The following is a 22,655-nucleotide window of genomic DNA, read 5'->3' as shown; positions in this document are numbered from 1 at the left end:
TAGATATTAATGATGCATAATTTTATTTCTTTATTAATAATATTTTATCTTATTCTACTGAAGATTTTATTATTATGAGTTTGACTTTTTCATAAGATTTTCTGATACTTATCTAGGCCTATTTAATAAACATCAAATAATAAATAAAGTTAAAGTCATAATTTAACACAATCCCGGGGTGCAACACAAATAAGTGGTGCACCCCAGGATTGTATAGATAGATAGAAAAATGCTAATTGAAAGTTTAGCAGCAGTTCAATAGGAATACATGATTGTAAATATGTGTGTGTGGTGACGCCCGATGGATGTGACGTCTCCCAATATAGTTACAATGCGATATATAATTTTCCATACATTCAAATATCATAAAAATATTCAAATGTCATACATACAGAGCTAGAGAACGAAAACAATATGCTAATACAGCTCATAAATAATTGCTCCAGCCTTCTAGGCAGTCTTAAACTCCTAAGGTAACTACTGTCAAGTAAGATAGAGCTATGACTGTTATGTCCTGCCCTTCATATGAATGTTCTGCCCTTCACTTCACATTCAGTTATGTACATGAGCATATCATCATATACAAATTTTGGCTTTCTAACACTGATTTGTCTGAGCAAAGCCTACCCAACAAGGCACCATTAGGTTTGATGGGCACCATTTGTAACACAGAACATCTAGAATGTGAACAAGAAATTTATCACTTCTTTTTCTTTCAGCAATCCTGTGAAGAAGTGCAATGTCAGAGCTTCCGGGTTTAGATAAAGCTCCAGAAGACGTGGAGACCGATGACTGTCTACCCAGCTATACCTATCTCTACAACCCAACGCTCCTCCAGTAAGAATGCTTTACTCCTGAAGTATCTTTTTGTTGTATTTCCAGCCAATTGTACCACCCCCTAAATCAATTTTGAACATAAAAGAATATTTGCAATATGTGTTTTTTGTTTGGTTGGGGTTTTTAAGGTACTTCCAATCTCTGAATCTTTATACGCACAGTTTAAAAATGAATCAATGATTTTTTTTCTTAAAGTGTACCTATACTCACTAAATCAACTTTGGCTTATGGATAACCTAAGCCAAAGTTATAATCATGTAAATACTTTTTTTTGTTTTCCAGCTTCCTTTGACCTTTAAACATGAAAAACTAGTTTTGGCCACACTCCCAGGTCTCTCCATCGCCTAGGCGGTGAACCGCAATCTGGGAAATGCCATCCTTGGTGGGAGTGTTTCTAATTCACTCCCACTGGCCGAATTATGCGAATTATTTTTTCTTTCCTTGCCTGGGACTCTTATGTCACTCAAGTGTGACTGCTCAGTCTGCATCTGCTTCCTGCTTCTTCTCAGTTTGTAAGCTCTCCATGCAGAGGGCTCCAGCTAGTGAGGGAGGGGGAGAAGAAGGTCAGAAGAGGAAGAAAACATAAACTTGCCAGTCACAAGCTGGCCACATCTAAACACTTCATAAATCATTGTATTTTTCATGGATACAAGCTGACCCAGCCAGTGCCACTACAACTGTCTCTGTAATGCAGCCATAGAGTCCCAGTATCAACATAAACTGAAACATTAATTTTGGTTCAACTGACTTTTTATAGCCCATTTTTACCAGAACACATACAATAAAACAAATTCGGCCTGAGGTATTAAAGCTGCCCCAAGACTGGAGAAGATAGAAGATTATAGGTGAAACTGGGTCATCCAGCAAACCTGGAATAGATTTCTTAAAAATCATTTGCTTTTAGTTATCAAATATTTTAATATTCCTGAACCAAATCCATTCTAGGTTTGCTGGATCACACAGGTTCTCCAATGATAGTCTATCTTCTCCAGTCGTGGGTGGGTTTAAATAAATCAGGCCTATTGTGTGTGTGTGTGTGTGTGTATAATGTCAGCTGGCACTGAAATTATACACATGTTTAGGTCACATTGCTTTTTATAAGGTTCAATTTTGTCCTTAATAATAAAGCAGTGGTCCTTCATGTGTCCTAATGCCTGAGCAAATGATCACATGGATTAGAGCTATCAGGGGCATTATTGATGTCCCATGTCAATAAAATGACCACTTCCTCTACCATGCAGGACAAGTGAATATAGCTACATTCACACTATTGCACTGGGTGGCAACGCACATCTTCAAGATGCATGCAACATTACTGCCATTGTGCCACTGCTTCAGTCCACATCCCTTATTAAAGTGCCTTGAGTGGCAGTCAAAATAAATGGCGCTGCATCACTTCATTGTGCATTAGCACAGCTCTAAAGCTTGACAACCTGAGGGAAAAGTAGAGCCTTTGTCAGCTTTTTATATCAATCAGTGTCCCCATGTCTTAGGCTGGGTACACGTGAGCAATATTTGTTGTTGGAAAGGATCTTTCACAAACCTTTCCAATGACAAACGACTGCATCATGCATGAATGAGCGCAGTACATATAGTGCAGTTCTGCTCAATGGAGAGGGGAGAGAATGACGATGCTCTCTCCGTTTCACTTTTATTACAATTGTTTGTCATCCATGGATCCACCAGGACAAACGATGGGCGGTGTACACACGGCAGATTCTCGTCTGATAACAGCACTGAGGGGATTATCGGACGAGACTCATCTGACGTGTGTACGTAGCCTTAGCTCCCCCAGTACCTTTTATTTCTTTTACAGTTGTTTACAGCAAGAGGAAATCGCAAAAGGGCCAAACTAGGCAATAAAAACCTTAAACCTTCCAAAGCAAATAAATGTAATTTAAATATTTTCATTGTAGCTACAAATAATATAAATCCATTGTGTTTGCTCCATATGCCTGTGCACACAAAGGCATTACAAAAGTAGTAGTAACATTACAATGAGCATCTTCTGCTCACATATCCTTAGCAGAAGGTAGGTGGGAATCGCTACAGGTTCTCCCTCTACAGTGTGCAGAAAACGAATGGCGCAGATACAAGACCGGTCACCTTGCACAAGGAAAGTGAACAGCAATGACTGGTCTTATTTATAGGATGTTTTAGCTCAGTGGGAAAAGAAAAAAGTTGTTTCATGCTTGACTAATCTGAGAGAAATAGAAAAATGGCACCAATATTCAAGTTAGAATACACACAACACTTATTTTTAGAGTAAGTTTGTTTAGCCCAGATTTCAGCTTTATTTCCTTCCATCTGAGAGGTTACTTTAGTTCCTAGAACTAAGGAGTCAGATAAAATCTGTGTGATCTATTGTCAGGAAATACTTCCATGAATGAATGCAGCATTGTTATCTGAGCACTAACTTGTTTCCTTTCCTCAATCTAGGGGCAGAGTGGCCTTTATCACAGGAGGGGGTTCAGGGATTGGATTCCGAATTGCTGAAATATTCATGAGGTATAATTCACACTAGTTGTGTTTTACCATGCCTGTTCTTCTGTCTCCAACAATCCTTTATTTCTTTATCTGTCATACCCCTCTCTGCTTCCTCCATGCTTGTTGCACACTGTAACATTAATTGTTCTGATCTCTTGATCTCCAGGCATGGCTGTGACACAGTGATTGTTAGCAGAAACCTCCAAAAGCTGAACCAGGTAACAGGGACTCGATTTTCTACTGGCACATATAAGAAATTCTTTAGGCAAGAAGTTGGAAATGATAATCATCTTGCTTATTTAGCAATAGGATGCTAAAACCAGACTGGAAGCTATGTGATGCAGCACATAATTGTTATTCATTGCATTGCCTAATTCAATGTTTCCCCTCCTAGGGGTCTTCAGAGACCCATGATTACATTGTAACCTGTAGGGGGTGTGCCAGGAGTGCAAACTATATGGCTGATCTCTCCCTCTGGTGACTGTCATACAGAAGTTCATAGATGTACCTGCAAATTAAGTGTAGTTATCATGTTTGTCACTTCCTTTGATCCAGACAAGGAAGCATCTTCTGCGGTGGTGGATTATAAACTAACAGGGAAATTGAATTTCATCTGCCTTCAGTTATGATTGACGGGTTACTTAAGATCACAGGAGGGAGCAAACATCATAAATCATTTTAAATGTGCAGTTTCTCTTTTTTTATGTGTGAGATATTCCTGAATACATCCACAACTGTCTCCTTGCTACGTGTTTTAAAATGAAATCTGAGAAAATTCCAACAATAATCTCGTCAGAGAGACAGAAGTTAAAGTTTTAAAAAGTTTAAAAACATTTAAAAGTTTCTTATTTTTTAGGCCGCTGAAAAGTTACGAGCAGCAACAGGGCGGCATTGTCTTGCTGTGGTTGGTGATGTCCGGCAGCCTCAAAGCCTGATAGATGCCGTGGAAGAAGCCTTGAAAACTTTCTCCAGAATAGATATCCTTATAAACAGTGAGTATTTCCAATATGGTGTATTATATGCCTTAAAGTCCAACTCGCTGCCTCCATTAATCAAGACAGTAACCCTGGAGAGTAGCCTGTTGACTTTGTTTTAGAACAAAAAGAAAGTTTGCAGTTTGGGTGATGCCCTATATTGATTCACTTAAATCTGAACTCCAACCATCCCAGCCCTGTCTGGCAGGACAGGAGACATGTTTTTAATGCCACAGTTAAGTAAAGCAGGTCCTGTCCTGATACTTGACAGTGGAATAGGAAGCAGCAGACTTATGAGCTCTCTACTCTCTCCACCTATTAGTATGTCCCTTGCAACACAACTTATTGGCCTCTCGTATTGTTTTTCCATCCCTGTTTGACATTTGCTGTACACAGACTGCAAGAGACCAATACAAGGTCCAATTCTCTTACATTACTTGCATTTATAAAGAATACATTTATTGATGTAAGTGAAACTTTAGGTCTGTTTTGAAAATTTACTATCAGATTTAATTGCAAAGGACAGAAGGGCTGTGCTTTCCACAATAAAACATATTTACCGGTCTGATCACCTGTCCCTTCTGCAGTAAAGCACCTGCCTAGTTGCAATTTGTTAGCATGCAGTTCTGCTTTATGAATATGGCGCTGCAAGGATCTCTGATTCTATCTGCCAGTAGGTCAGCTTTACACAATAAAGTTCAAAGTTGTCAAAGTTTTTACATGGCAAAGGGAAGCAATAAAATATAGCTGCCTATTTATTTATTTTACATTCTAAAAAACTTAGTAGTAACAGCTCTTGTAATGGGTTAGGATAATTGGATTAAAGTGATCAAAGCTTAGAACAGCTCTAATTGTAAAGTCTAGAACTTGTTTTTTCTGTAATGTTTCATCTACTCCTGCTAATCCTTATCCTTGTATCACACTTCCCTTTACACAGATGCAGCTGGAAATTTTCTCTGCCCGGCTAGCAACTTGTCATTTAACGCTTTTAAGACCGTCTTTGATATAGATACATTGGGCACATTCAATGCCAGCAAGGTTGTGTTTGAGCGCTATTTCAGAGTAAGTAAGGCAATACACAACAAAACATCTCCATATACTCTGGGCATTCATGGCAATGAACAAAGCTAAAACATATTTTCAGTGGTTCCTTAAATTACTATGTATATATATTCACCACTATTGGTCCCAACATATTTTAAAGTGTGGTATATTAAACATTTTTAGCCATTTGATTAAAACATACTTAAATCTTTATCCCCTCCCTATTTCAAGGGTTAGCTGCTAGTTCTGCTAGGGGTTCCGCAGGCTTCTTGTTTGTGCAGCTGGTCCCTCAAGGCCACTTCTTCTTGCTGCATGACTGTTTGTAACTCTTTGACGTTATCCCCTACAATGCAATACCAGCAGTTTTTTATTGTATGGGAAAGGGCTAATGGCCTAACCAGAGTACTACACACCAAAGGAGAACATAATCTAGACATAATCCTGAACCTGTACAAAGCATTGGTCAGACCTCATCTGGAATTTGAAGTCCAGTTTTGGGCACCAGTTCACAAAAAGGACATAGTGGAATTGAAGAGAGTGCAGAGAAGGGCAACTAAACTAATAAAAGGAATTGAGGCGCTCAGCTATGAGGAGAAATTAACTGAACTGAATCTATTCTCCTTTGAGAAGAGACCTATAAGGGGGGATATGATCACCCTGTATAAATATATAAAGGGTCCAATTAGAGAACTCCCCTGTTAATCGCTTTGAGATCATTACAAAGAACAAGAGGGCAGAAGAGGGAGGAAAAGAAGTTTAAGCTCCGGATAAGGAAGGGATTCTTCACTGTAAGGTCTGTGAAAATGTGGAATCGGCTCCCTCAGGAAGTTGTTTCAGCAACTACTATAGATTGCTTTAATAAAAAGCTGGACATGTACACATACCCTTAACACATTCTGGTGCTTGGATAAAATTGGCTCCACTGTAGCTGTTGGACTCCCAGTGATGGAGGGTTGGCGCCTTTGTCAAGTTTTTTTGTACCTACTAGGTACATTTCTTTTTACTTCCTGTCAGCAAGAACAACTCCCAGCACAAGCAAAGCAAAACATTTGTATTCAAGAACAGTGCAGATAAGGAAATTGATTAGAAATGGAATGCTAAACGTCTTGACAGTTTTCATATAGGGTATTCAAATAAAATACATTAATGCATAAGAGACCTCTGTATAATTTTAGTTTTCTTTTGTTTAAAAGGTAAATATTAGGTAACCAATTTATGCACTGGAGTGATAACTATTTACAGCTAAATGACTAAATTGCATTTATTTTAAAATCAATTGCTGCTATTACAGATGTACACATGTTGTATGGCCACTAGGAGGCACTAGAAAGCTATAACATTTTTCTCATTGGTTTATGATAGATTGTAATATAGTATTGTTTGTTTTTCCATTTTGTTCATATCTTGATTTTGATTGTTTTTTTTTTTCAAATTATTGTATTTTTTGTCATTTTGTTTATTTATCTTTTATAGGATCATGGTGGTGTCATTATAAACATTACAGCCACATTGAGTTACAGAGGACAGGTCCTGCAGGTGCATGCTGGCAGCGCCAAAGCCGCCATAGGTAAAGGTTTACATACCTCTCTGTAAGCGGATTGTTGGTAGACTTAAAAGTGTATAATAATTTCAACATGTTTGCATCATGTCACCTCCCTCATTATTTTGTAAATCAATTGCAAAGTTTCCTAGTTGAGGATCCTGCCACTAAAAAAACTTCCTGTTGCAGGCTCACAACACTAAGCTACATCCTTATAATTATTGGCAGTTTTGTGTGCCTTGTGCACTTGTTAAGTTGAGCAACCCTAAAAATCTTTTAAATAGACTAGACGGGCCAATAGCAAGGTAAAGGTGCTCACAACTGCAAGCTAACAACAGTGCTGCTAAATGAGAGGCAATCGCATATTATTGTCAGCCTGCAACAGGGAAGAAACTTTGCACTCAATTTACAAAAATTGTTTTGCTCAAGAAACTGTAGACTGAGATATGATGCTAAACATACTGAAAAGATTCAGGGTTTATATTATATATACTTTACTTCACATACAAGGGCCCTATCATTAAGGGATGGCATGCAAACTGCAAAGTACACAATCTGAAAATGCATACCTGCAGTGCTTTACCTTCCAAAGAATTTAATTTCCTTCCACCAGTTTTGTAATTTCCTCCTCTTCCACACTACATACCCAGGCAGGTCATACCACTATCTACTATTTAGTATTAAAATGTAACCACTCAATAATCTTGTTTTTTGCAATGTCTACACAGTGAAAGTGATTGATCAAGGGTGACCATACAATTAGTTGTATGATTTTTTTTTTTTAATTCCTATGCTTTACTAGAACGCAGCACACTCTGGAACTTGCAGAGCTAGGTCTCAGGTTTGAATCTCCGCCAGGACACTATCTGCATAGAGTTTGGTTCTCCATGTGTTTGCGTGGGTTTCCTCCCACATTCCAGAAACATGCATTTATTGCCTTCCCCCAAAAAATAGCCTTAGACTGTGTTAAAGACATATGACTATGGTAGGGACATTAGATTGTGAGCCCCCTTGAGTGACAGTTAGTGATATGACTATGGACTTTGTAAAGTGCTGCGTAATATGTCTGCGCTATATAAATATTAGTTAATAATAATAAAGGTTTAGGGCAGTCATACGTGGATCAGCTGTATTGAAAGTACCAGTTCCTGCAGGTAATTTTTTTCTGATATGTTTTTTTCTGTATTTTGTTTTTTGTTTTTTTGGTCTCTTTTTTTCTTATGCTTAGATGCCATGACAAAACATCTGGCGGTGGAGTGGGGTCCCAGTAAAGTGCGGGTGAACAGCTTGGCACCTGGCCCCATTGTTGGCACAGAGGGAATGCGCAGATTGGGTAAGTGTACTCTATGTATGTATTATATTCTTCCATAGTATCCTGGGGTACCTAAAGTACATTCGCAACAAAGCTGGAATATTCATACTGAGCAAACTTTCTATATACACTCTCAGGCCAAAAGTTTGTGAGCATATGATTGTTTCTCCGATGTAAACTTATTCATCATCCTTTACAACCTTAGACAAACCTGAGCTTAACAATTAGGTTTTGGCCATGAAGCGTATTTTTAGATGTACTGATCATTTGGAATTGCAGATTTCACTGCAGGTCATCTCTGATCATGCTTTTAAATTTGCTTATTTTGCTATTTTTTTTTGTTCTGATTAAACACCCTTGACCCAGAATTGTGACATATGCAACTTAGTTTACATGGCATTTCTTATTGAAAAGCATAATTTATTTTTTAACTATGTACAGATACTATGACAAAAAGCTTCTTAAAGCTTCTAATTTTAGGGCTTACGACCGTAGGTATTTTAATACCTTTCAAATCTTCCATCCAGGTCCCTTGACAATAGTGCCATTTCCATGTGCAGGGAACTGCTGATCTAGTGCTGCAGATACAGTTGTACTGGCCAGTCTCTTAATGTCTCCCTGCACTAACACCATAGTAGCTGTGTCCTCTTCTAGATCCGGTAAGGACCCTGATTGTTTTTAACAGAGGAGACTGAAATGCTACATCACCAAGGACAGCGTTTAGTGCCTAACTTTATAAGGGGAGGTAGAGGGTTTGATTTTGGGCTAGAGGTCAGCTTTAGTACTTAATTTCCATTATTTGTGCACCTGGTTTACACATTGAAATCTTCAAGTTAATTCTTACATTTTATTGTAGGTGGCGCAGCTGCAGAAGCAGCCGGTATATGGAATAACATTCCACTACAACGACCGGGAAACAAAACTGAGATCGCCCATGGAGCCCTTTTCTTGGCCAGCCCATTGGCAGCCTATGTGACTGGAACAACCCTAGTTATGGATGGTGGATCCTGGATGACCTCTCCCAATTACCTACAAGCATCGCTGGGTACCACTCCTTCTCCTCACCTTTAGGTGATGTTACTGGTAGCATGCAGCTAGGGAGGCAAATAGGCAGGACAGGAGTCCCAGTACCAGCCTGATAGGAGCTCTGTTTCATTGCCATTAGAAGCTCTCTAGATGTGTAGAAGGGATGGATGGACAAGTTCATACACAGCCTGATCCTGTACTAATATAAACATCATCGGCAACTGTTTAACAAGAACTGTGCTTTTTAGATCATATCAGATATATCTGCAGAAGTAGGACATGGAGGAAGAACAGGCTATACCAGGCATGGGCAAACTACGGCCCACAAGCCAAATACAGCCCTTTAGGCTTTTTAATCCAGCCCATCAAATATTGGTACAAAATTGTCCAATGACTAAAAAGAGTGACCAACAACATTGTTCCCATTGAAATGGAATGCAATTTGAATGTATGTTTTCTTTTACTTTTAGTTAACAGCTTTTACACATAGTTTATATAAGTTCCTACAAACACTCTCCATTCATCTTATACTGGCCTGCCCCATCTGTCAAATTTTAAAACTCATTGTGGCCCCTGAGCCAACAAGTTTGCCCACCTCTGGGCTATACTGTGCTTTCATATTAGAGAAAAATAAAGTCACTTTCTTATCCATTATAGCTAAGTTGTATTAACCACTAGAACAGAAATGCATGTATTTTGGCAGCCAAACCAGTTTACTTGTATTCTGGTTATGTATATTTAGTTGTTTGGTAGGAATTCAGCTGTTACATACCAATAAATAGTCCCAATGGATTCTCTAAGCAGAACTAAACCTGCGATACTCCCCTATCCCAACTTCATCACAAGGCACTGCCATCTTCTTCCTTCTTGTCTTCCTGGACGCCATTTTCTGCCTTTTGATTGGCCAGGATGACGTAACTCCTGTGCAGCTTTTCAGGAGTTTATTTATTTCCGGCACGTGCAAGGGAAGCCGGACTGTGCTGCTCAGCAAACTTTGACAGCTAGGGGGCAATCAGGTGGGTGAGAACATCGCCTGTCCCTTTCTACAATAACCAGCTGCCTGATTAAGGATTTTTTTGGGGGGAAATAATTATTTAATTCTCAGTATGAGACACAGAGCCATCAATTCCTCCTTGTACAGTTAAGTTAACTTCTATTACTTTAATTCATCCTTCTATACACTTGTTAATTGGGCTGTGCAATATTTGTACACTATTCACCTAAATGCAGCTGTTTTTCTGCAGTTTCAGAAAAGAATCCTAGACACTGCAGTATTTAATAATGACTGCATTTTTATAATTAACTGTGTGAGTTGAGGGTTGCCAGATCATAGGTCACTGTTCAAACACTATTAACCTATTCCTATAATATCAGCACTTTGTTTATAGTAACAAAGAACAACTACTACTAATTTCTCCGCCACAGCTTTACCGAGTAAAAAGTCTGTCCCCTGCTAGCATTCTGTAGTAAAGGACCATTGTTTTCTATGTGGAAACAGTGGTCTGTCAGCAGTGGTCCAACATGCTCTCTGATTCGTCAGATCTCAAGCTCTGTAGTCAGCAAAGCACATATTCCTTTCTGATTGGAGAGCTCTGATTCTGTCCTATCAGGGAGCACCTCTGAAAAGATGCCACTGCAAGGGTCCTTCTAGGATACTGAAACGGGACAGGCTTTTTTACTTGTCCTTACAACAACAAGATTTGAAGCATATATAAATCCAAAAACAATAAAAATGCATCTTACCAGTTCTTAGATATGGTAGCTGCACTAATTTTTTTTTTCTTTTAAACCTGGTGATTCCGCAAGTAACAAACTTCCTATGGTGAAAATGTTAATTTACAGCTATGTATGTGGGAGTTTTCACCCTAGACCTAGGCTTTTGGATTTGGAGTACAATCACATCCTTCTCTCCTCATTTTGACAAACTTTAGGGGAAGGGTTTCAAAGAAGATAGCTTGAATGCTCTAATTGCACAGGAAGTATTGGGATTCCAGCAGGATCAACAGTTATTTCTATGTACTTGCACAGTGTTCTCCGTAGCCCCTTTCATACGGGCACATCACCCAGCACTTTTCAGCTGTTATTGGCTGCCTACTGAAAAGTGGTGTCACAATATAGGGGCAATGGTCAGTTGCGGCATAATACAAAAATGATGGAAAAATGGGGAAGAAATATGGGGGGTTGTAGAAAGCTGGCAGGGGCTTACTGGAATTCATATGGCAACAACTGGGAACATTAAATTTGTCATGTGCTGTCTTACCTACTTTTTGACCAGCCAGCTACAACTTCTCATCCAAATTTTTGGAGAGAAAACTATTGCTGTAAATGCATTTAGCCTGAAAAAGAAAACGATTGGCCATCACATTTACAGACTAGTAATGTGCAATATACTGTATAGTTGTGCTTGGGTTTAGCTACACTTTACCGCCTAAGATGCAGTCGATTCTATTTATAAAAGTGCATAAGGGGGTAGCAGTGTTTTTTCTATCTGCAAGATATATTTCCACACGAGGATCCTCTTCATTTTGCAGACACATCAGTACTCAAATCCAATTCAGCCAATAGAACTGCAAAGAGATTTCCAGAATATTTATGCAATTAATTTTCTTTTAAAGTAGCTGAGAAAGTTTTATTGCACAATTTCAGCCATGCAAATCCCTCTTTTATTTGTGTTTTTATGTAGTATTTAATTACCAAGTTGGGATAATAGTACAATGATGATTAACTAGTAATAGCCAAACAACTTGTGCTATAATTTGTATCTCTTTACTGTACCATTAGTGTGTGATTTATAGTTTTGAGTATTTTATTATGTCCTTTATTTTAAAGTTTAAACAGGGCACAGTTCCATTTCACACAAGTCTTAGAGTGTACACTATATAATGAAAAGTATGTGCACACCTCTCCTAATAACAATTGCAAGTTATGTTACAAAATACATAGACAGCTGCACAGTTTTAATCTTCTGTAAACAAATTGGAGAATGTTTATTTCCAGCATAGCTGTGCCCTTGTGTGCAAAGTCAGTTCCATATAGCCATGTGTGATGAGTTTATAGTGAAAGAACTGTACTGTCCTGACCCCAAACCCACTGAATAAAATAGAAAAAAAAAGTTGTAAAACATATTTTTTCTGCCCTCTATGTCACACTGGGGAACTTCCCCTCATTGCCCATACTAGATGGGTGTCAGAATGGGAAGTTTCTTGCTAGTTGTGGTAGGAAAGGTGAAGATCTTTGTTTAAAGTGTTATTAAACCCATTTTACATACATTTATTGCAATCTGTATTTCATACAATCTAGTAGACTCCATCCATGGCTTCCTTCTCAGGGCCATGTATCCTTCTCTTGAATAATTTAAAGATGTAGTATAGAGAACTTTTTTCTATGAAGTTGATTCTCTGCTTTGCAGGGTCTCCTTGGAGCACAGTCATGGCTACTCTGCATTATTGGTCCCAACTAGGACTACAGCTACATAAGATAGCATACATAGGCAATCTCTGAAATACTTTCTAAGGAGAGCGTAATACCACTTTTATTGCATTTCCTGTAAGTTTTAAATCTCTGCAGTAGGTACAGAGCAATGGAAATTTTACATGGGATGGGTTTGGCTAAGATTAAGCTGTGTTAAGTGATATCGTTATAATAGAGTTACAGGAAATGCCATTGTTTACTTGTTTGTTGAAGATGCCCCCTTTGTGGCTGTCATTCTGATTCTGGCTTTCCTATCTAGCCAGTCACTGACCTGCAACAATTCAGCAGCCATTGTTCTCCCATCCTGCATGCTTGTCCCTGGTTGGTGGGATCCCATTCATTGCTTCATTGTCCTTCCTGATATATCTTTGTTGTTCTCTTTCACAGATGTGTGGACCTCTCAAATGAGGACAAGTCAATGAAGAAGCGGCAGGAATTGGACAATTAGCACCTGATCAACACTACACTTGGCACATTCCGCCTGGATCCCTCACCTAGTGTAGAGTGGTTTTAATTAGGGAACATGCAGGCCATGTATTGCATTATTACATTGCGTGTTTAACTGAAAATATTAGGATAAGTAAAAAAAAAATAAAAGGAAAAAAAAAAAGAAAAACAACAGTGCCTTTTTGTATACCACTAAATTGTGCACTGCCTGCTTTTTGGTGAGACATAGAGTGATGGTCAGGGTGCAAATCATGATACTGTTTTGTAGAAAGATGGGCACTAGGCCGTTGTGGTATTGTGATGTAAAATCATATGAATGCGAATGCTGTATTGGATACAAAAACTAGAATAAATTAAATCTGGTGTCAGGAGTAACAAGTAACATGCTTACCTTTATATTACAACCTGCTCTATAAAATAAGCTGCAATATTACCATCACCTAAACTACAGTTTTCATAGCTGACTCCAGCATTCTTTGGTGGCACAGAGAAAGGAGTAATAATAACAACGAGGTGTTTAAAGCAAAGAAGGAGTGTTTTTGATTGGCTGCTAAGCCTAACATAGGACCGCAAAACAAAAGTATACTGAACAAATTGTAGAACTATCCAGTGTCGTCAAATATTACCATCCTCGTACAGCAAAAGCATAAATTTGTTCCTCAGCATTTGCCCGTAGTTAGCCGGGTATTTCTTCCAGCAGTCACAGCTGACATCAGTCCCCAACAGTGCTCCACAATTCTAACCCAGGTGAGCTATCATCGGGAAAGTACAGAATACAGAGTGCCTTCAGAATCTTTGACCCACATTCAGGCTTGTGAATTGTAGTAATTCACAAGTTATGGCAGTGTGTATGCTGTTCATTGCAATGCATTTCATTTTGAAGGGCATTGCAATGCAGTAGTAGGTAATGTACTAACCCGCTCACAAAAAAGTAACTCACTACAGTGTGCTGTTCTGCTCTAGAAAAGATGCAGCAGGTCTGGTTTTGCTTCACTGAGGTGCATTAGGCATCCTATTCAAATAAATGGGCTGCCTCAATGCAACGTATAATAATAGGCTTCTGTGGTGTGAATGGCTATTTAGGTTTATAGGGCAGCATCACACAGCCCCAAGCAGGTGTTACCAAGGTACAAAACTATCAGGTTAGCCAGCCTTTCCCTGTTTCAGTTTTTCACCAATATCACATCAAAGGCCAACTTCTACTTTGCCCCAAACAGGAACAGGTATGCATCTAAAAGTCTCATTGCGCATATTTATCACTTTATTCTCTGTGTCTTTCTTACAATGTAATGGGAAGGTGAATGATATTTGTACCTTTCTGCTGAGTTTGGTTAATTGCACTCATATTTCAGCGTGGGGGAGTGGGATCAATTGTATAGAAATTGGACGATTATTAAAAATTAAAATTGTTGATTATTGTGTGTGTGCTGTTTCTTTATGACAGGCGTGTGTAATATGTGTAACTCATTTGGCATAGGAAAACAGATAAATATTGCCAATATTTTTGCCATTGCTGCAACATTTTGGTTGTCAGATCTTTGCTACTTTCTGGTAGCATCAGTGACCCAGAGACAGTTCTGAAGCTTCTGAATATACTCCAGACAAGGTTAGGCGTTCTGACGCTTGCACAGTCTCACAGTCACAGTAGGTACTTTTCACACCCCTATTATTTATTATTTATTTTATTAACCTCCACTATTTTATCCAAAAAATTGCAAAAACAAATATCATATGACTATTTTCCATACATTGTTAAGGAGTCATTAATATAGACATCAGTAACAACCTCAGTTGACGCCTCTATAATTACCAGCCTAAACCAAAAAGTATATAACGTAGATCTTTCAGTAACTTTGCAAGTCAGCATGAAATCATTCTTGAATCACTAGGTACAGCAACAGTATCATTTTATTTACCAAAATGATTTATTGATTTTGTTTTCAAAAAGCAAGTCAAACAAGGACGTCTGCTGCACAACAAGAAAAAAAATGATGTGGTATAAAGAAGTATCAAATACTGACACATGAAAAATACAACACTTTGGGCAGGAAGCACAAATGTGTTAACTAGATCAAACGGTAAATAGATTCTTCTCCTCCTGTATCACTGTCTGTATTAGTCTGTCATTTGCAATCCCTATTTAATGTACAGCACTCCATAATATGTTGGCGCTATATAAATCCTGTTTCATATTAATAATAATAATTCTGGGTTTCCCTTACCTCATTATCACAGGGAAGCCAGGTGCACCCTCAAGGAACCCAAAGCATTACCACATTTTTCCAACAAATACCACTTGGTAAACCAAATGGGTAGCATAAAATACTTCTGATCTGATCAAGCAAAGTGTTAATCATAAAAGAGTCTCCATTTTCAAAACACCCCGGCTGTGGGTTGTCTTTGCTGCACAGGATATCCAAGCTCTCATTGTATAAGGGATCTTTTAATGCATGCCCAATAGAGGACAGGTTGGTTAGGAATCCCATAGCAATCGCTGCTTCATGATGGCTATGGATCCTTTTCCTTCCCAGCATGGTGTCCTAACAGCATGCAGATATTACTCTAGTACAAGAATAGTTTAGAAAGCTGAGGGGGCAAGTCTCAATGGGCTTGATTTATTAAAGCTCTCTAAGTCTGGAGAGAATACACTTTCATCAGTGAAGCTGGATAATTCAGAAAACCTGGGATGGATCTAGTCCAGCATTCAAAACATTTGCTAGCAAATTACTTTGAAGGTTTGCTGGATCACCCAGCTTCACTGATGAAAGTGTATCCTCTCCAGTCTTGGAGAGCTTTAATAAATCAGGAAAATCAGTTGTGTATGTTTGGTAATGAACACCCCCTGGATATCTAAGATGTAAAGTATTCAGGTATTTACTTAAAGTTTTGGAAATCAGCTACTTCCTAGACTAAGACGATGTTGCCTTCAGATGTTCCATTATTCACCTGCAGCATTCTGAAGCAAAGTAAGAAGATGCAGCAGGAGCTTACCTGTGCTAGATTATTTATTAATTTTAATAATAATAATAATAAACAGGATTTATATGGCGCCAACATATTACACAGCGCTGTACATTAAATAGGATTATTTATGAACACAGCCCTAAGCTGGGAACACACCAGTATTTACATCTCCAAGCTGGTATCCCAATCTAGCAAGTAGATGGGGACTATATAAGATGCCTCTGAACTTTTGGTGACAAAAGTTGTATTTTATGAATGATCCATGGAGTGTGAAATGTCAACATTTTATAAAAGTCTAGGAGCAAACACTGCAATGTCCCTCCAGCACACTATCCGCTCTCTGCACTAATCTTCCCACCTAATAGTTAATTAAGTCCATAGGTAGAAAGAGCAAACTCCAGCTGTAATTACTAAGAACAGCCGCCCTGTGTAGATACACAGGGAAACAAGACTTCAAACATTACTGTCCACTGATAAGATTATTTATAATAAACTAATCCTATTAACATCCATATATCTTCTTTTAAAAGTTCAAACTCAAAATGAACTCTTTCTTTACAGCTTGTGTATATATACACATAAAATATACAAATGAAGTCATAAGATAGCACAGATGATCAACAATGGCAAGTAGAGAAAGAAGAGATAAGAGCAGCTAATATTTATCAAACTAAACAAATATCTTATTTCCTGAGCTACATAATGGCTAGGACAAGGGGACAGAGTAGTAACAGATAGATGTGCACACTGTGATCTAATATATATCCTCGGCAGATGTTGGAATAGAAGGCAGAAAAGGCGTGCAATGCATCACTTTCACCTGGGAATATTGTCAAAGTGTTTATAGGAGAGAATCCATAGGCTGCTGTTGATGAGCTTTGTGTGAAAATGTTAGTTGCCTGTATGTCATGTTCATCCAAATAATTTGGTACTTTCATTTCTACACAGAAAGGCTCCTATATGTAACAGTGCTGGCTGCATGAGTGTCATTATGCATCAATTGTGCATTGTTGGAGTCACGTGCACACCAAGAAGTACTCAGGTATGGAGCAGCACAACCATTATATTTAGTTGGTGAGGGTGGCTTTTATGTGAAATACAGTTTTATATTAAAGAAGAACACCCAATATTTGTTTAACCCTACTCTCCACCTTTGTCTTTTTGGCAGTACTCAACCAATAACGCCACATCCAATGCTGCCACATCCTTCTCTAACATTTGTCACCATGTACTTCCAGCCTTCCAGTCATCATTCAGCACCTTCCTGAGTGCCCAGGGATCACATTAGTGTATCTTTGAATTGCTCTTCATTATGTGGTTGCAGTAAGGACTCCCAATGCCAGATAAGAGGAGGAAGGACCCACAATGTTACTGTTGTGTACAGTAAACTTAAAAAAATTTCCCCAGTTTCGTACTTACCTCATGTAATTAGTGATTTATTTGTTTTAGGGATTACTGGTAACATGTGCATTGTACCTAGAGATATGAATTTGTCTTGTCCGTTAATTTATCTCCCCCCGCCTTCCCTTCCCCTGCTCCTATTACCTGGGCTTGTTGGTTTGTGTTGTGATGATTTGTATATGGGTACCAATTGTATTTTCATATGGGCATTTTCATATTATATTTCCTATATTTTTGGCACATGAGCAGTGGTGGCTCACTGCCCGTGCACGAGTAGGAGTTAGGGGCACAATAAGGGCCCCCTGCCCGTTATAATTATTCTTTTATGGTTCATGTTTCTGTATGCTATGACTATAAGAACAGTTCATGTACCTTTGTTTGGTTCCATTGTGTTGGTGTGTTTTTTGTATTTTGACTTTTGTATGTTATTTTATTTTCTTAAAATGAATAAAACTATATTTTACAAAAAATCCTGTGCTGAGATAGGTAGATGTGTGGGAGGACTAAAGCTACGTACACACGTCAGATTTTTATCGCCCGATAATCGGCATCGGCCAATTATCGGGCGAAAATCTGGCGTGTTTACAGTCGGTGTCGTCCATCGTCCGGATGACCGACCTGCCGGATCCACGGACGATGGACGACAGCCGATCCTAATGAAAGGGAAGGGGAGAGCGCGCAGCAGGGTGCCGCTCCGTCGCTTTCCCCCTCCCCTCTCCATAGAGCATGAACGGTGCTGTATGTACAGCACCGTTCATGCATCGTGCACTCCCTTGTCGTTGGAAAGGATCGTGAAAGATCCTTTCCAACAACAAAAATTGGAAGTGTGTACGCAGCTTTAGGGGAATCGAGTTGAAGGCTGTAGATTTTCTTTAGGAGCCACACAACAAGCAAGCACTAGCTGATAAATATCTGTAATCTTGGTGGATCTCAGACTTCATGATTTCATTAAAGTCAGAGCATAGACATGACCCCACCAAGCTCTTACAATGCATTTCCAGTGCCTGAGTAACCTAGAACATTGTCACATGGGGAGAACTCTGCTCTGACTTTCAAAAAGTCCTTATTTGCATATAAAAATAGAGGGGAAGTTGTCTTAACTAACAATGTTACCATCTGCTTTAAAACCTTCGGAAACTATATGTTCCTTTATAATTTCTAGTTTTGCAATGATAAGTTAATGTTCTGTGCACAATGCTTTCACTTGACTTGTATATCCTTAATTAAGTGGATTGCTTCACCTTAACTGGTTTTGAGATTACATGGTGCCTGCTTCTTGTGCTTCGTTATGGAAAGATAATATTATGTGGAAACTTGGGAGTGGCAATAAAAGCTTTCCCTGCCAGCGGTGAAAACGTATTGCTGGTTAAGCTTTAATTATTTCTGGGTGTGTCATCACTAAACAAAACGCTGACAGTCATTATAACGCATAAGCTATGTATTGACATAAGATTTTCATTACCTGAATTTAACGCTCATGATGGTCATGGGCAATAACTGGGTTCTCAACATCCATTTGGTAACCGACCATGCTTGATCATCATACAACCTAGGCTAAGGTTGCATTTGGGTGTTGTCGATCTCCTTCAGCCAATTATTTTCCATGTCCATTCCAGCAATCTCTGCATGCCATTCCTCATGGGTCACCTAATGATGATAATATTTGGCCATGTCTGTATAACTTATGTTTGTTTCAATTAAAAGTCTATACAACAAGTGATACAGGAAAACAATAGGGAAACAGGACTGGATAACAGAAAGTGCCTGAAAAGAACAGGACCTTAAAAACTTTTCCCACTGCAACTTTAAAAATACTGAAATTCTTTTTAAAGTATTTTAATTTTGCAAAGTTTACATAAAATTTTAGCAATTGGGTTTACATATACTTTAGAGCAGTTTTTCTCAAACTTTTTAACTTGGGGGGACCCTTGAAATATTTTTCAGGTCTTCATGGAACCCCTTCTATAATTACTATATCCACAGCTCAGTGTAATATAATGGTGATCATTTGGAAGAATTCCTCCTATATTGCTGGTCAGTGGGAAGAATGTCACCCTAAAGCTACGTACACATGGTGTACGTTCATGCATCCTGCAGTCCCTTGTCGTTGGAAAGGATTGTGAAAGATCCTTTCCAGTGACAAAAATTGCAAGTGTGTACGCAGCTTTACACATAGCCAAAAGATCATTGTTATCAGTTGTAACTTACCTGAGCCGTATAAATTGCTCATAGCTAAAGGAACCCCTGGCGGCCTCTGGAGGAACCCTTGTATAGAAACATTGCTTTAGAGCAAGGGTGTCAAACTCAAATACACAGAGGGCCAAAAATAAAAACTGGTCCAAGTCGGGGGCCAAACTTGACATTTATTGAAAAAATTGAGGAAGTTTACTATTTCATCCATAACTAACAAAACAAACCCCTCTACGAACCCTTTAGGGTTGAAAATACTAATTTTTATCTATCTATGCAGGCTGTGTGTTGTTCATCCTCTCACATCACAAGTTTGTCTGACACTAAATATTACACTATGCAGTCTCTGATGGATTGAAACAAACACAATGCCCCTGGTAGGCAGGCACCATGTGATCATTGCCTAGGCTTTGTGTCACATGATGGGTGTACAGGAACAATATCTATGTATTGCATGAATTGAAAATTATGATGTGAGGTGGTAACGCGGTCAGGCGGGCCAGATGTAGTTCATTTTTGGAATTCTTTGGGGGGCCAAAAAAAAGGACCTTGAGGGCCAGATCTGGCCCACGGGCAAGAGTTTGACACCCCCCATTTAGAGTATGTCATGAAACACAAAAATCTGTCAGGAGTACAGTATAGGCACCTGTGTGCCGATTCTTTAATAGACACTGACCAGGAACAAGTATGCAGATCAGGAAAATGAAGGAAAGCTCAGAACAAATTATATGCAGACTTACTCTTGTGCAAGGCTATCTTATCTTCATCAAAGCCAGGGAATTGGAATTTTCAAGAGAATGGGTCAGGAGTAGCAGTCTACAGTATTTTACCTAAAATAATGGCCATAAAAGTCCACTTTTCCCAATATTTAGTTTTCTGGTACAGTGCCGGAATGGAATCCTTTATACAGATACAAAAGCTGCATATAATGCTTTATTCCCCTCTCCTATATCATTATACAGACCATATGTTTATGTCATGTATTGTCTGAACACTTCTTCCTTTCTATATGTGTCAGCTACATTTTTGGCAAGCGATGAGACCACAAACCCCATGTGCCTGAGCTCTTAGGGGGAAAGAATGAACGTCTCACTGTTTCCATTATGTTCTAGTCTTCCCTTAGTGAATAGAAGCCTGGTACTGGTGCATCTGGGACTGACAGCTTTTCATGCCTGCTTCAGCAGACAGAGGCTCCACTCCAGGGACACAAAGGACCCTCTCATTAAACAATGGAGTGGCTTTTCCAAAATTCAGGATACAAATGTATGTGTGCCGCTCCAAACAAAAAATCCAGCTGCCTACCATGCAACGCAATTTAGAAAATAGTAGATGGAATCTGATTGGTTGCAACCGGCATTATTGAATACAAATTTGTATTCTGATAAAAGAGAAAGTAAAGTTTTCCTGCTGCAATGGATATAATGGGCAAGTATGGCATGCAACTGGAATCCTGCTAGGAGCTGGTGTAATCTTTATTACGTGATTAAATGTTTTTTTTTAATAAATGCAAGCAGTTTAAGAAACAGTACTGACCTGGTATTTTTTCTATATAGCAGATATGGAGTGTGAAAGGAAAAAGCAAAGAAGGAAGAAGCAAACTAGTGACAGAGATGTTGCTTCTCCTTCATTTACATACTAGGGCTCATAGGAAATTTTAGGAAATAGGTTTAAATAGGCTGGCTCTAAGACTGAGGACATCTAGTGGCAGAAAATGGTACTGTGGGAAAGATATCTGCATGTTAGGTTGCTGCAAAACTGGATGTTATTCTATTTTTTAATGATTTTGTATTTTTTTGCCTGGAGCTCTTCTTTACCTACTCAACTACCAGTCATAATCCACAATTAGAGGGGTAGCTAGCCTCATTCAACCCCCAGGTATTACTGGAAATGCTAGAAATACCTTTTGTCTTAAGAGGACATACCCAGCCAGTTATAGTGTACAAGATGTCCATGCTTGAAGATAAACTGGTCTGTTTATTTTTTTAGGTCTGGCAGGCCATACATTGTGTTTATTATACTATTAGAAAAAGGAAATGTCTAACCTCCATGCCAACCTGTGGGTGGGTTCTTTCCCTTTCTGCACAAATCAGCTGAATTCCCACCAAACTGACCTCAAACAACGACTAGTCTTCTAGTTCTGTAATGGCCATCCCTTTCCACTTCCATTTTTACATTTATCAATAAGAACTGTCTATGGCTCCCATAACAGGAATATTCTTATTTTTATGCTCCAAATGTCATTACCCATTTGAGATTTAAATGAGGAAACTTTGTCCGGCCTTCTGACACTTTGACAAATGAGGCAATTCATTATCCAGTATTTCCCTTTCTTACTTTGCATAAACTCCTAACAATAAGGAAGAATGGAAAGTACATGACATTATAATTGGCATTCATTTTAATAACCTGTGTTCATTTACTGGACGTGAACTGTTGAGCTGTGTGCGTGCTCAGTGTGTTGAGCATTGCAGTGAAATAAAAGTGTGCAAATACTCATCTCTTAATTTTACATGCATGGTCCCCTTTGCAGAGTAGTACATTGTTGCACCCCGCATCTTAAATAACATCCCAATGCACAATTATTGTACTGGCAATGCATGTCTGCACCAACTCCACCACATTGCACATAATGTATTGTATATTCTGCAATTTTTGTTTTAATACGAGGGGTTGGCAGCACGCTTATAATGCATGGACTGCCTTCCCGTACCACTATGGACCAAAAGAATTTACAGGTAATGTGTTTCAAATAGGTAAACAGATAGTGGTCATTCCCACAATGACATTTTCTAGATTTGCATGGATATAGATAAAATACTTTTTATTTCCATTTATTTGGCTTGTTTTTTAAAGCTCTTCAAGACTGGAGAAGATAAACTATTATGGGAAAACTTTTTATTTGGCCAATGATTTTCATCCTGGAGCATATTAATTTCAGATTTACTGGATTACAAAAGTTCTC

The 22,655-nt window shown here is 38.7% G+C and overlaps 2 protein-coding genes across 4 annotated transcripts in view; both read left to right on the top strand.

Annotated features, from left to right (window-relative positions):
- Positions 1-14,549, top strand: part of DECR2 (2,4-dienoyl-CoA reductase 2) — a 19,776-nt gene extending 5,227 nt beyond the window's left edge. For 2 of the 3 annotated variants that reach the window (XM_072417592.1, XM_072417591.1), the window contains 9 exons: positions 720-837; positions 3,277-3,345; positions 3,491-3,542; positions 4,181-4,316; positions 5,236-5,360; positions 6,816-6,909; positions 8,111-8,215; positions 9,051-9,239; positions 13,079-14,549. In XM_072417592.1, the coding sequence (XP_072273693.1) occupies positions 740-837; positions 3,277-3,345; positions 3,491-3,542; positions 4,181-4,316; positions 5,236-5,360; positions 6,816-6,909; positions 8,111-8,215; positions 9,051-9,239; positions 13,079-13,113 (903 nt within the window). In that variant the 5' untranslated portion in view covers positions 720-739 and the 3' untranslated portion in view covers positions 13,114-14,549. Of the gene's footprint in view, positions 1-719; positions 838-3,276; positions 3,346-3,490; positions 3,543-4,180; positions 4,317-5,235; positions 5,361-6,815; positions 6,910-8,110; positions 8,216-9,050; positions 9,266-13,078 lie in introns of all 3 variants that reach the window. The other variant, XM_072417593.1, reaches the window with a different exon arrangement.
- A 147-nt stretch (positions 14,550-14,696) lies between these two features.
- The window catches only part of RAB11FIP3 (RAB11 family interacting protein 3), a 68,385-nt gene continuing 60,426 nt past the window's right edge, over positions 14,697-22,655 (top strand). Inside the window, exons 1-2 of the mRNA XM_072417588.1 lie at positions 14,697-15,216; positions 17,051-17,144. Of these exons, the coding sequence (XP_072273689.1) occupies positions 17,082-17,144 (63 nt within the window). The 5' untranslated portion in view covers positions 14,697-15,216; positions 17,051-17,081. The remainder of the gene's footprint in view (positions 15,217-17,050; positions 17,145-22,655) is intronic.

This window comes from Pyxicephalus adspersus, chromosome 7, assembly GCF_032062135.1.
Source record: "Pyxicephalus adspersus chromosome 7, UCB_Pads_2.0, whole genome shotgun sequence".
Taxonomy (NCBI): Eukaryota; Metazoa; Chordata; class Amphibia; order Anura; family Pyxicephalidae; genus Pyxicephalus; species Pyxicephalus adspersus.
Note: the sequence above shows the minus strand (reverse complement) of the source record. Positions and strands in the feature narration are given on the sequence as shown.